Here is a 12,757-nt window from a genome sequence, read left to right on the forward strand (position 1 = left end):
TAAGAAAAATAAGGAGAAATAAACATATTTCTACTCGTTACGCCTCACCTCGGGAGGCGTACGGATTTGACGCTTCCCAAGGTTTACATCACTTTGTAAATATGGGCTGTGCCAAATTCCATGGGTGTTGTGTGGGAAAACCCACCCCAGCACCCATGGAGCTGCAATCGGAGGGAGGGTCAGCTTCCTAGATGTTGAGGACAGAGGGCTTCATAAATGGGGCTGCAGCGCAGCTGTGCCGAAGGCGTGCCTAAGGCAAGCCTGTCTGCGTCCGTCTGCACCCAAACAGGACCAGGGGCCAGGGACCCAGTACCCTTTCTGTCAGATAATAGCAGTCGCTACCGATACACAAGGGAAGCACTGCTCAAGTTAGGTAAGGCCATGAGAATTAAGGAGGCTGTCTGTGTTAAGGGGTCCCCAGGCTCTACCATGGGTCCTTTTTCATGCCTTAACTGAAAGTGCGGAAGCCGAGCAGTGGAGGATTGGCTAGGCTGGGAGGAGGACAACTCAACAGGGATATCGCTGAAATGTATCTACTTCAAAGTAAAATCCCTTCCCAAGCACTTTTTAGAGATTTTGGATATTCTGACAGAAAAAAAGCCTGATTTAGCCTTTATAACGGAGACCTGGCTAGATGATAACAACTTCCCTGATCTCTCTACCGCCCTTCCTGAGGGCTATAAGATATTAAAGTGTGATAGGGTAGGGCGGAATGGAGAAGGAACAGCAATTCTCTTTAAATATTGCTACACTTGTCTCTCCGAATCGGTAATGCCAACAGAGGATCATGAGATTCTAGTATTGAAGTCTCTAGTGGAGATTGTAGATTGTTCGGGGAGCAGTAATTTATAAGCCCCCAGGCTACAAACCTGAATTTAGTGCCAAAATATTTTCTCAGCTGCTTCCTGTATGTTTGAAATGTAACCATTTTTTAGTAATAGGGGAATGTAATGTTCATTTTAAAAATTTGGAAGATTTTGGGTGTAAACATTTGGAAAGTGACATGCAGAATTTGCAGCTCAAACAATGGGTCATACACTTGATCTCTTATTTTCCAACATCGAGTCCACTATTATTTTAGGGATTGACCCTTTAACTTGGACCAATAACTTTTTTATCTCCTTCTCCTTTACACTACCTGTAGGGGGAAAAAACCTGCATACACCCTGAATAAATATAAAAAGGTCATGGAATCTTATAACCCCAGTCCTGTTTGCTCCTCATTTTTCTCTAATGGAACAAACTATACTGAGAGCAATGCCTGAGCAGGTCGAGCTTTTAAACCTAGAAATAAGCTCTGCATTGGATCAGTGTGCCCCCGTAAAGTAAGTAATCTAACTAGGAAATCTCCATCAGAAATCAGAGTGATGAAAAGAAAATGCTAATCTGTGGAACATAAATGGAGAAAAACCAAAGAGAGTGGAGATAGATTATTATAGAAAGAGGAGCTAAAGAAGTATCATAAAGCCCTGAAACATACAAAAAAACTGTACTTTGGAAAAAGAAATGAAGAGTATATCAATTCAACTAAAGAATTATTCAAAATAGTGAAGGAACTTTCCAAGCCAGTCAGCATTTCCCAATCAATGACTCCTTCAGAAGCTAACTGCAAGAAAGTTAGCAACTTTTTCTATGATAACGTTTCCCAAATCTACTCCACATTTAAAACTCAACCCACACTGGAGGACTTTAATTGGGAAGCTCTGAAATCTTACCCTGAAGTGCCCTCTCATTTAGGAAACTTCGCTGCTCTTACGGAAGAGGAAATAGCAAACGCAATGACTGAGGTAAAATCGGGCCCCCTGTTAGATCCATGCCTACACTTCATCTTCGCCCGGTTAACACCTGTCCTATGCCCTTACTTAATGCAAATTTGTAACCATTTGTTAGAAGTAGCTATGTTTCCAGAAGCTTGGAAAAAAGCTATTTTATTTCGATTGGCATAAAAAGCAGGTATGAATGTTTCCAATGTCTCAACTTCCCTACGTGTCTAAGGTTTTAGAGAAACTGATTAACAAACAACTTGCTGAATACTTAGAGACAAATGATCTCTTGGATCCTTCACAGACAGGTTGCAGGGCTATGAACAGTACGGAGGCTACACTATTAGCAGTGCTGGATAAGATTAGGCTACTGGTGGACCAGGGTAAAGCTGCCGCCTTGATTCTTTTGGACTTGTCGGTGGCTTTTGACAATGTATCCCACAGCGTCCTGATGCTAACGTTAAATGAAAAAGGATTCCATTGTAAAAAACTTCAATGGCTTAGCTCCTCTCTAAAAAATAACCCAGAGAGTACAGCTAGGGGCCTTTTCTTCTAACCCAAAAATATTCACGTGTGGAGTTCAGCAGGGAGCATCATAGAGTCCCAACCTCTTCAATGCTTATGTCGCTCCATTGGCCACGATCTGGAGGAAATGGGGCTTTAACATTTGTTCCTATGCGGATGACACACAGTTGTTGATAGCTATAGCAGATTGATATGAGGACACCAAAGATAATCTGATCAACTGTCTATCAGATACCACAAATTGGATGACAAACCACTATTTGAAGCTGAATGCAGAGAAGTTTGAAATGATTCTCGTTGGAAAAGCACACCTAGTCTGGGACACATCTTGGTGGCCCTAGTCATTAGGAATTGTACCAGAACCTAAACGGGTTGTAAAAAAAATTGGGAATGCGGGTTGACAATGCACTAACCATGCAAGACCAAATAAAAACACTGGGCCAGATTTACAACCCTTTTTTGCAGTTGCAAACGAGAGATCGACCCATTTGCGATGGCAAAAAATGGTCCAGGCATGTACAAACGCTATTTTGCGAGTCACTGAATCGCAAAATAGCATTTGTGACTTTCGCTATTAGGAAGTGGCGTCCCTTCCTAATAGCGAGTCTCAATGCCATGTACTCTTGTAAATGTGGTCGCGAAACACTCGCAGTTTACCACCTACTTCAAGTAGGTGGTAAACCACACACAAACGGGAAGCCCCTTTGTGAGTGTTTGTGAAAATATTTTTTAAGAGCAGGCAGTGGTCCCAGGGACCACTGCCTGCCCTTAAAAAATGAAACTGAAAAGTTTCATTTTTTCTTTTTTAAATGCATCCCATTTTCCTTTAAGGAAAATGGGCAGCGTTAAAAAAAAACCTGCTTTATTTAAAAAGCAGTCAAAGACATGGTGGTCTGCTGACCCCAGCAGGCCACCATCCCCTGGGAGTGCTAACCATTCCTAATGGGGTCACAAATTGTACTTGCCTCATGAATATTAATGAGGCATGCAATTTGCGACCCCATTTTGAATCACAAACATTGTCTGAGACACTGTTGTACATTCACTTTTGCGAGTCGCAAATTGCGAGTTGCAATTCGACGGAATTTGAAACTCGCAAAAGTTAATGGTCGTACATCTGGCCCACTGTGTGGCAAATGCTTTGCCATGCTAAAATCATTAATGAAACTTTTTATATGGATCCCGGCCAACTGGAGATAAACCATTGTTCGGGCCTTGATAACTAGCAGACTGGACTATGGGAATGCATTATATATTGGTATGGCTGACTACTTTGTCTCCAGACTACAGGTGACCAGAATGCAGCAGATAAACTGGTTGCAACAAGAATAAATACAGCTCGGCTTCTGAGTGTTTGAAGGCGCTACATTGGCTGCCCATGCGTCAAAGAGCTAAGTTTAAACTATTGTGCTATGCTCATAAAGCCCTGTACAAGCTCGGCCCAAAAATCCGGCAGGACAAAGTTGACATTTATGTCCCTTCGCGAGAACTGAGGTCTTGCAATCTCGCTCTTGCTAAAACAAGACGCATAAAGAAAGACGGATTTGGAGGCCTCTCTTTTTCATACCAGGCGGCCATTTATTGGAATAAGCTGGCTATTCAGGACTTAACTACTTGTGTCTTAACAAGTGTCTTCACAATATAGGTTAGTTATCTTAGCACCATGATAGTTCTCGGGATGAGTGTTGCGCTTTATAAGTAAATAAAATAAAATAAGATTAAGGCGACACAGCGCAAATCGCTCATGATTTATAAGGCCACTCAAAGCCACACAGGGTGGCTTTGCGTGTCATCTTAAATTGAAATGAGAGCGCTGTGTCACGCAAGTACCACTTTACATGGTGCATAAGAGATGCAGGGCTGTCTTGCATAAGCCCCTACGTATTCAAGGCCTGCCTAGTAATGCATGTGCTGCACTTGCGAAATCCCCCCCACTCCCCCACCCAAGCAGATCTCGTCTGTGAATCAAGGTTCGTGTAACCACAGAATTTGCACACACATTGCTACGTACAAATGTGCATGCGTCCCTTTGTGAATCGTGCACTTCCATTCCAAGTGACGCCCTCACAGCTGCAAATCCCTGCAAGGATTGAATGACTTATGTAGTCAGTTTCTTCCAGTGTGTAGGAGAAAGTTTGGGTTCTATTGTGTTTGATAGGAGGCGATCGAGTGTGGCGTTGTGTCACATTTTAACCAATATCTTTGCATTTCTAGGCAGCGTATCTGCAGAAATCTGGAGTGAACACAGTAGTACTGGAGAGACGTCACGTGATTGGAGGCGCTGCAGTCACTGAAGAAATAATACCAGGTACGCAGTGCATTACTTCACTGAACAATTGCAAATTATGTGTTTGCAAATTTTGCAATATGCTGCAAAAAATGTGATCTCGTTCCATGGTAACGATTTGTGCGTAATTTAAGGGGGCAGCATGTTTTCAGCTGTGTGTCCAACAACTCTGACAATGGCCACTTTCAGGATTGCAGGAAGATGTGGTATAGTGTCAGAGCATGCATGTCACGAAGGGATGTGATGTTGTTGGTGATAAACACCTGCAGCCCTTCCCTTTCTTGAGTGAATTGTGGGTTTGCGCGTGGTCATCTCTAAATGTCTCCCACAGATCTGCAGCGTGTGCCCCGTTGCCCCAAGAGAATAATTATTTCGATGAATTTCAGCATTCTCCTTCATTTTTGACTAGCGAGCCTCTTTTCATTGGGCACCGGCAGGTCAATGAATTCTCCTAGTTGCCATAGTTCGAGGGGAGGGCACTCTCAGGTGGTTATTGTTCAGGGTGGAGTCAGAAGGGCCGAGGGAAAGCACAGAAATGTGCCCATCCCTCTTTTCCACCAATCAATATTGTTCCTGTAAATCACACCTTCAAATGTTTCTGTATAATTGGTTATTAGATGCTATGTTTTATTTATAGACAATGAAGGACAGATTCATTAACACTTTACAACGCCACAAATACTTGTGGCACAGTGTTGAGAGAGTATTTGCTTTCCTGCATAACACTTTTTTGCACTAGAAAGTTGCTCTTTCTGTAGAGTGAATAGTTCTTTGGGCTGCTTTGCTCTTACTTAAAATCAGGGGGATGTTCCATGGACAGTACTGGGATGTTTCTACACTACCACCCATGGTATCAATGCAAAGCGGTACTCTTCCTATACCAAACCTATGCAGGACAAGGTGTGTGCATGGTTTAAAAAGAAATGCTGTGAGTTAAATTTAAGGACATTTTACGAACACATTTTAAAATATGTTTTTTTGTTGGAAAAATGTGTCTGCATTTTTAAATTATAAATGACAAACACATATTGCTGAGTGTGGATAGGGGCCATGGCTCTGGAGGCAAATCCTGAAGTGGGTCTCTATGCCCATTGCCTCCCTATATTATGGTAGTTAATAGCATATCATCCTTTGGACATTTCTATGTATGGTTCATGCCAAGGTTTTATTGTGGTGTCTGTTTCACAAAAGAAAATGTCTTTCATCCAAACCAGGGAGCAAGGGTTTACATTTGTGCAGTGGGGTAAGATCACATTGAAAAGGCATCCTGGCTACTGCTGACATGTTTCACTGTGTAAAGTAATTCAACATTCAATCTTTGAATGAATAAACAGTATGCTTCTCAAGTCAATTTTGTACTATTCTGGTAATAAAATGGAATTCGGCATTGGAGCTGAGGTATAAGTGCCTTTACTTCAAAAGAGTTGTGTGTTTATGATTTAACTAAGCTGCAATGAGAAAATGCAGGTGTTGATGTTTGTGTTCGTATTGTAAAGGCTACGTTTCAATCCTGGCATGGACTTTGCAAAGAGTTACTGTTTACATATTCACTCAGTATTTTATGTTTGTGCCTCCGAATGCCCATACTTAATAGCGACTATGCTTACATTTGCTTTCTCAAAATCTTTCCAGGTGAAGAAGGCAAGGACTTTAAGTGTTCTGTGGCATGATATCTGTCTGTGGCCCCACAGTAACATGAATGAGGCAGTCTTTGTACATTACTGTCCACAGCAATGCATTTGTGAAACATACTAATTTGACCCTTTCTCTGTAGCTTTTGCCGGAGGAACTCTGCCCTGCAGAATGCAAATAAGAATTTCTCTACAGACATTGCTGCTTTTTTCGTGCACATTATGAATCATCACAGTAAAAGAAAAATGATACTTGAAAGATAATCACAGAAAATTGGTAATCGTATGGAACGGAAGATATGGCATAAATACATCTTTTTCTTTTAGGTTTCAAATTCTCCAGAGCCTCATACCTGCTCAGCCTCCTTCGTCCGCAGATTCACAAAGACCTGGAGCTAAAGGTAGTCCTAGAATCATAATATTTTGAACTATAACATCCACACGATATATGTGTTCTTTCTGACCCTACACAACTCTTCTTGTGTCACCAGAAGGATTCAGTGTTACCATTTTGTTCATATGAAAATCACGTTTTAAGGAACATTGCACATGCCTGATGCACTGGCGAGTGGTATCGCACAAAAACAGCAAAACGAAATAGAGCAGTGTATGGCATCAACCATGGGGGTGTAGTTTAACAGAAAGAACATATAAGCAGTAGCTTGTTCAGTTTTGGTGGCTGGAGACAGGATTATCCTCAGGAGTGAATTGAAAGGTGCACCTTGCTAACCCTTAAGGGACAACTTCTCATCATTGTATCAGAATAGACAACAAAGAGTCTTCCCCAACGATGGGTGGGGAAAGAGAAATCAGTGATGCCAAGATAGCTGAAAAGAGGCAAAGGACATAGTGGCTAAAATGTACTTAAGGTACAAAATGAGTGTATGTTCTTGGTAATTCAACCCCTACAGCCCCATTGTAAGTCCTCCCAAGTGAAGTACCTGATCCAGAATGCACTGCTGGTGTAATCAGTATCCCTATGAAGAATGGTTGTAAGCTTGCACTGGTGTGAATCTTTGTAATCAGTCAGAAGGAACACCTAAGGATAGATCCATTGGTTCAGGTTTGAACATTTCTGAAAATGATTGGGGGCAGGAGAGGGTTACAGAGCAGGGAGGAACAAAAATCAAGGGAACACTCATTAAAAATTAAAAATAGGGCAAGAACTGGAACAGGGTCAGTGCAGAGTCTAAATACTTAAACAGTCAAGACAGGAAAGCAGGAGCAGGCCTGGTCAACAGCTGCAGTTATAGCTGGTTGTCTCTCATACCGAGGAAGTAGTTGAGACATTGCTCTTCTCTAGTTTTGCCTTTTTATAAACCTTTCCCTGATAGGGCATTGGTTTGAAATGTGCTGGCTGGTTGTGTGTGTGAAAGGGCAGGGCCCCACGAGGGGGACCTGCAGTACAAAATCAGAACTTGCCTGTCAGCAGCTTCCTGCTCCTTTCATGATACTGGTGTATCTTGGATCCCTTTGCCGTGCGGCCTCCCACCCCCACCTCCATGGCCATAGTCTCCATTGTCCCTTTTTCGCTGCTGCACCTCTTCCCCTATAACCAGACCTTGTAGATGAAAATGTATGTGGGGCCTCCATTTTTACGTGGTGCCTCGAATGAGGGGGATATAATGACGAATTCAGAAGAAGCACAACTGTACACACTCCTAACACAGAATAGGGCACCAGCCAGCAAGGATGTGTCATCACAGCAAGAATACTAAGGAGTCGTAGTAGTTTTTATATAGGGATTCCTACGAGATTGTAGATGCAAAACTGCATTATTAACATAGGTAGCATGATACACCATGGCAGAGTGCCTGCTTGGTAGAGTGCTGCATTTGCTGTCAGCCAAGTGGAAATCATGTTGGTGTAGTGCATGAGCAACCAAAGAGCTGCGCTAGTTTTATCTTGAAGCACAGGAGTTAGCGGGGTGATGGGGAAAGGTGTGAGAGGGCCAGACAGACTCAATCAATGATTATATTTATCTTGCAGTTATAATTTCATTTTGTAGTCCCATGCTAAAGTTGTGGGGATTTCAGAAAACCTTGCCTTTTCTACTTTTCTTCTCAATCTGTGTAGGATCTATGGCATATGCCAAAAAATGCTAACAATTCTGTCTGCACTGATACATGAGTGGAAACTGAACTGTTGGTCTAATATTAGTGTGTTCTCATCAAAAGAGGAGATCTGGGAGAAGTCTGCCTTTCTTAATAATTATCCCAAAAATGGACCATTGGAAATTAGTGTGTAGTTTGCCGCGTTTTATGGGTTAAGTTTCTTTTCTTGAAAAGTGGTATGATTTAGGGCGGTCTTCATTTTGGGAGGGAATGCTTATATATCTGTGGAGTTGTTCCCAACATTCCTTGCTTTGGATTCAGCTCATGTTCTTTTCCTAATGCGATGTTATTGAATTTTTTATTCATTGGAGATTGCATCTCAGAATGCCTGGAAAGCGATATGACAGAAGTGGTGCATTCTGGGTTGTAGAATTCTGCAAAACTCTGGTGTTATTCTTTCCAGGGACATACCTTGTGGGTTATGCAAGTTAAGTAATAAAGCCTTTTCACACTTTTGATGACCGATTTGTGTGCTCTATTTTGACACAGAAGGACGATTTTATCATTCTTTTCATTAGACCTTCTCTATTAGTGTTGTAATAAGCCACGTTCTGTGTTCAGTGCATTTTCTTTGTTTGTCCATTAATTGTATTGATCCATGCTTCACTTGTATTTGCTTCCTTTGATGTCTTCAGTGTATTCCGTACCTCCAGATAATATGTAATCTCCTTTCCGAATTCTATACGTCCATTAATTGTCTGTTGTGTGAGTCCTTTTTAGGTTTGAAGCCAGTGTTTTGAAGTCTATGCAAATAAAAACTGGCAAATCCAAGAGGTTTGGTTTCAGTGTGCAAACTCATGAAACAACATTTGTGCATGTCTGTGTTTGCATTTGCTACAACATGATACATGGGTAAAGATGATAATGCTGATAATGCTGATGGTAATGGTGTTTGTAGTACCAGTGGGTCCAATGGTAATTGTGATGGTAATGGGAAAGTGGCTGTGGTAATTGTAAAAATGGTATCAAAGGTGGTAATAATAGCTGTGTTAGTGGTAATGGTGGTGATACATTATCTGCCCCCCACCCCTACCTGATCTGCAGGATTTCTAACCCTCTGGAGACAGGACATAGCCAATGACACAATACGAGTTCGATATCCAATTGGACTGCAACCCATATAAAACTGCCTGAACAATACTGCACAGGAAATGTGTCTGGTAATATGTTTCTCAGTCCCACAGGATTAGTTCAGGGACACAGTTGTACACCAAATCCATTTTCGTTATTTAATAACAGCCTCAAAATAACAACAAGAAACAGAAGAGGAACTTTTTAAGCTTTACAGGTCCTAACATCCTTGCACCCTAAGGCTATTTCTAGGCACTATGCTTAATGTTTGCAGAAGCAGTAAATATCAAGCCTGTGTTTTGAGTTTCTTAAGATGGAGTGCAGAACATACCTGTTTTTCTTAGAAATATAGCAACTCGGCTATTCTCTATCTCAACATTCTCCGGGTATTAACAAACATGGCTAATCTGTAACTCACTAATCTGCGTTGTTCCCAGCGTGGCCCAGGACAGGGCTGGCTGACGCTGCAAAATGGTGTTATCTCTGGCTTGATAGTCCTAGTGAGAAGTCCCTCTAGCTTAGGGTCAGATACCTTGATTTTTATAGTATCCCATCTTCATATTTATGAAACATAAATGCACTTCCAGAAACGAAAATATCAACAAGACCAAACAATCATGGTGATAAATGCGCCATCTCGATTCACATAATGGTTATATGGCTCTATAACTAAAAACAATTAAAATATATCAACCTATATAGTGAGATTACATGATGTCATGACAGTGACTATGAAGGGAAATCTTACATTTATGTCAGCCTAATGAGTAAGCATAATGTGAACATTTCTGTGCGTGCCTAAATACTTCGCACTTTCTCAAAACAGATAAAAGACTCTGAAAGCAAGCATAGGATAAAAACAGAAGAGGCAAAAGCAGGAACTATCATTGTGTTTATGACATCCCTGGATTGTTAATTGAGATTACATTTTGAGACATTTACATCACCATAGAATCATTAATATTTTATGTGTGTGTGTGTGTGTGTGTGTGTGTGTTTATATACATATATCATCTCTAAATCCTCGTAGTACAAAGGATGTACTCAGACAAATCTGGATGCTTGTATCAAATGTTTTCTGAAGCTTCTCCAACGCGTTTCAGCTATAGCCTTGGTCACAATTAGAGAGTGAAGCTGATATTGCCATTTACATATGTTTGTATTGAACATAAACAGCAGACTTGTGCTAGTGATAGGTTTACACGTTCTGAAAAGAGAGCGGCCTCCATCTTTAAACATGTAAGTTAATAAAAAAGTATACAGCAAATGTGCAAAATATATCACATAAGAGCACCCACCATTAATAAAGCATGGCTTAATTACAATTGTATCCTGTAATCGAGTACGAAACAGCGCTAGCCAATAATTGCAAAACAAATACATGCGTAGTACAACCAAAATCATGGTTTTCATAACCCATCTACATAATAACATGGGTGTGTTCCTGCAAATTGAAATAATGTGTAGAATGGGGCTGGCCCACTGATGCGAAGGCGTCCACACACGTAACACTCATAGTGGCAGCAGACACTGCACATGGTGGTTAATGCTTCCCACATGTCAATGTCTGTATTGTATTCAACCAAGCACGGCATGTGTGCGTGCATTGCCAAAGTGCCCAACTGTGTGCCAATAGCATCACAGATGCATGGATTTACAAGAATTAGACATGATTTAGGCATCCGTGCCTGTAGGCACTTCATTTCAGCCTCACTCTCTAACCTTGACCAAGGCTATGGCTGAAACGCATCGGGGAAGCTTCACAATAAATTTGACACAAGCATCCAGAAGTGTCTGCCCTTTTGGTACATTCTTCTTCATTTCTTCTCAGGACAGCAGGAACAGTCCTTTCCCTTTCATGCTGGAAAGTGACTTAAACCATATTCACTCTTTCCCAATCAATGGTGCAGTCATGTAGTTTCCATAGGCAGGGACTGTGGGCTTTTATTTCTTTACTAGAAAAAAGATAAGAATGCCACAGCCTATGAACAGAAGAATTGCTGGAAACCCGCCAAACAAACTTGAAAACAGTGAATGGAAAAACAATGGAATAAGTCCAAAAGCAGTCTTAAAACAAGCAGTCAATATGCCCGATCTAGAAGAAGTGCACAATGTCAGTTGTGTTCTATGAGTGTAATAGTGTGTTCACAATGTCTGTAAAATGAGTAGGATACTAAATTTGCAGTAAAAAGTAAAATGCAGGTTGTTTGTAAGTCAAAGGTTTATGCTGTTTAACTTAGGATGACCTCTTTCTGCATTATTATCCCAAGAAGATTGTTTAATTTATCTAGGCACATATTGTCTATATCTATTTTGGGCCAAGGAACATTTCTAAGAACACTTCCGGGGGTGGATACAAGGTTATTCTACAACATTTAGGGTGTCTGATACAGTTAACATATATGGTTCGCCGCTGGTCATTCGACAACATGTTTATTTTAGAATTAACAAATAGGAACTGCTATTCAGAAGTGTGTAGTATGCTGGAATGGATGAGTTGGCGGCAGCTAATAATTTACAGCTTAACACTGGCTTCATATGGTTACAGGCTCCTTGCAGAGTGATGGTCATGCAGAATAAAGGATTGGAACAACCAGCTGAAATATGAATGTGGGATTGTCTTTTGTGTAACAGTAGAATTCAAACATTAACTCCCACACGTGTTGAACTGAGGACGGTCTTGTGCATTTTTCCATACCAACCCAAGGACTTATACATCTGACACTCGTGTAAGTGGAAGGTAGTAATAGGCAGGGAAATTGCTCCTCGCACGAGCCATGTCATTTGTGAGTCTCTGCTATGGAAAGCAGGTCATTTATTTTCTAAATCTTCTATACTTACTAGGGTGTAGGTGGCTTTTATTTTAGTCATGGTTCTTTATGTAGAGATCAAATTGTAAGGTTCGGATATGGCACTTTTGTTTATGGAGTATCTAGGCACTTTGTTAGATCCTAAAGTCTGTTGCTCCCAATTTGGCTGTGTAATTATCTTGCCACTGAGGCAGACCATATTGTAAAATACTTAAATCTTCTTTTAGAAGGTGGATGACATTACACTCCTTATAGCGTGGAGTCGTTTGGGCTGGGTTTGCATGTCATTGTCAATAACTTTAAAGAGCACTGCATTATTTCTGCGTCTATTTCAAGAATTCTTTCAGCATCTTATTCTTCAGAGAATTTTTAAATTTCATTATAAACAACATAACCTGCTGTAAATATGAAATGTTTAACTTTAGCTGGTTGATGACCCATGAGGAAATCATTAAAATCCATATTTTCACTAATTGTGTACATGTGCTCCTGCACAGCAGGATGCTTTGAATGTGGTAACCATCGGTGGCACAGCTCACCCACATTGTAAGTGGTA

General features: G+C 41.0%; 1 protein-coding gene across 1 annotated transcript in view; it reads left to right on the top strand.

The window, feature by feature from the left end:
- PYROXD2 (pyridine nucleotide-disulphide oxidoreductase domain 2) overlaps window positions 1–12,757 on the top strand; it is a 332,144-nt gene that overhangs the window by 78,255 nt on the left and 241,132 nt on the right. The window contains exons 3-4 of the mRNA XM_085606329.1: window positions 4,503–4,596; window positions 6,534–6,607. Coding sequence (XP_085462455.1) covers window positions 4,503–4,596; window positions 6,534–6,607 — 168 coding nt within the window. The remainder of the gene's footprint in view (window positions 1–4,502; window positions 4,597–6,533; window positions 6,608–12,757) is intronic.

This window comes from Triturus cristatus, chromosome 1_2 (genome assembly GCF_964204655.1).
Source record: "Triturus cristatus chromosome 1_2, aTriCri1.1, whole genome shotgun sequence".
In the NCBI taxonomy this organism is placed as follows: Eukaryota; Metazoa; Chordata; class Amphibia; order Caudata; family Salamandridae; genus Triturus; species Triturus cristatus.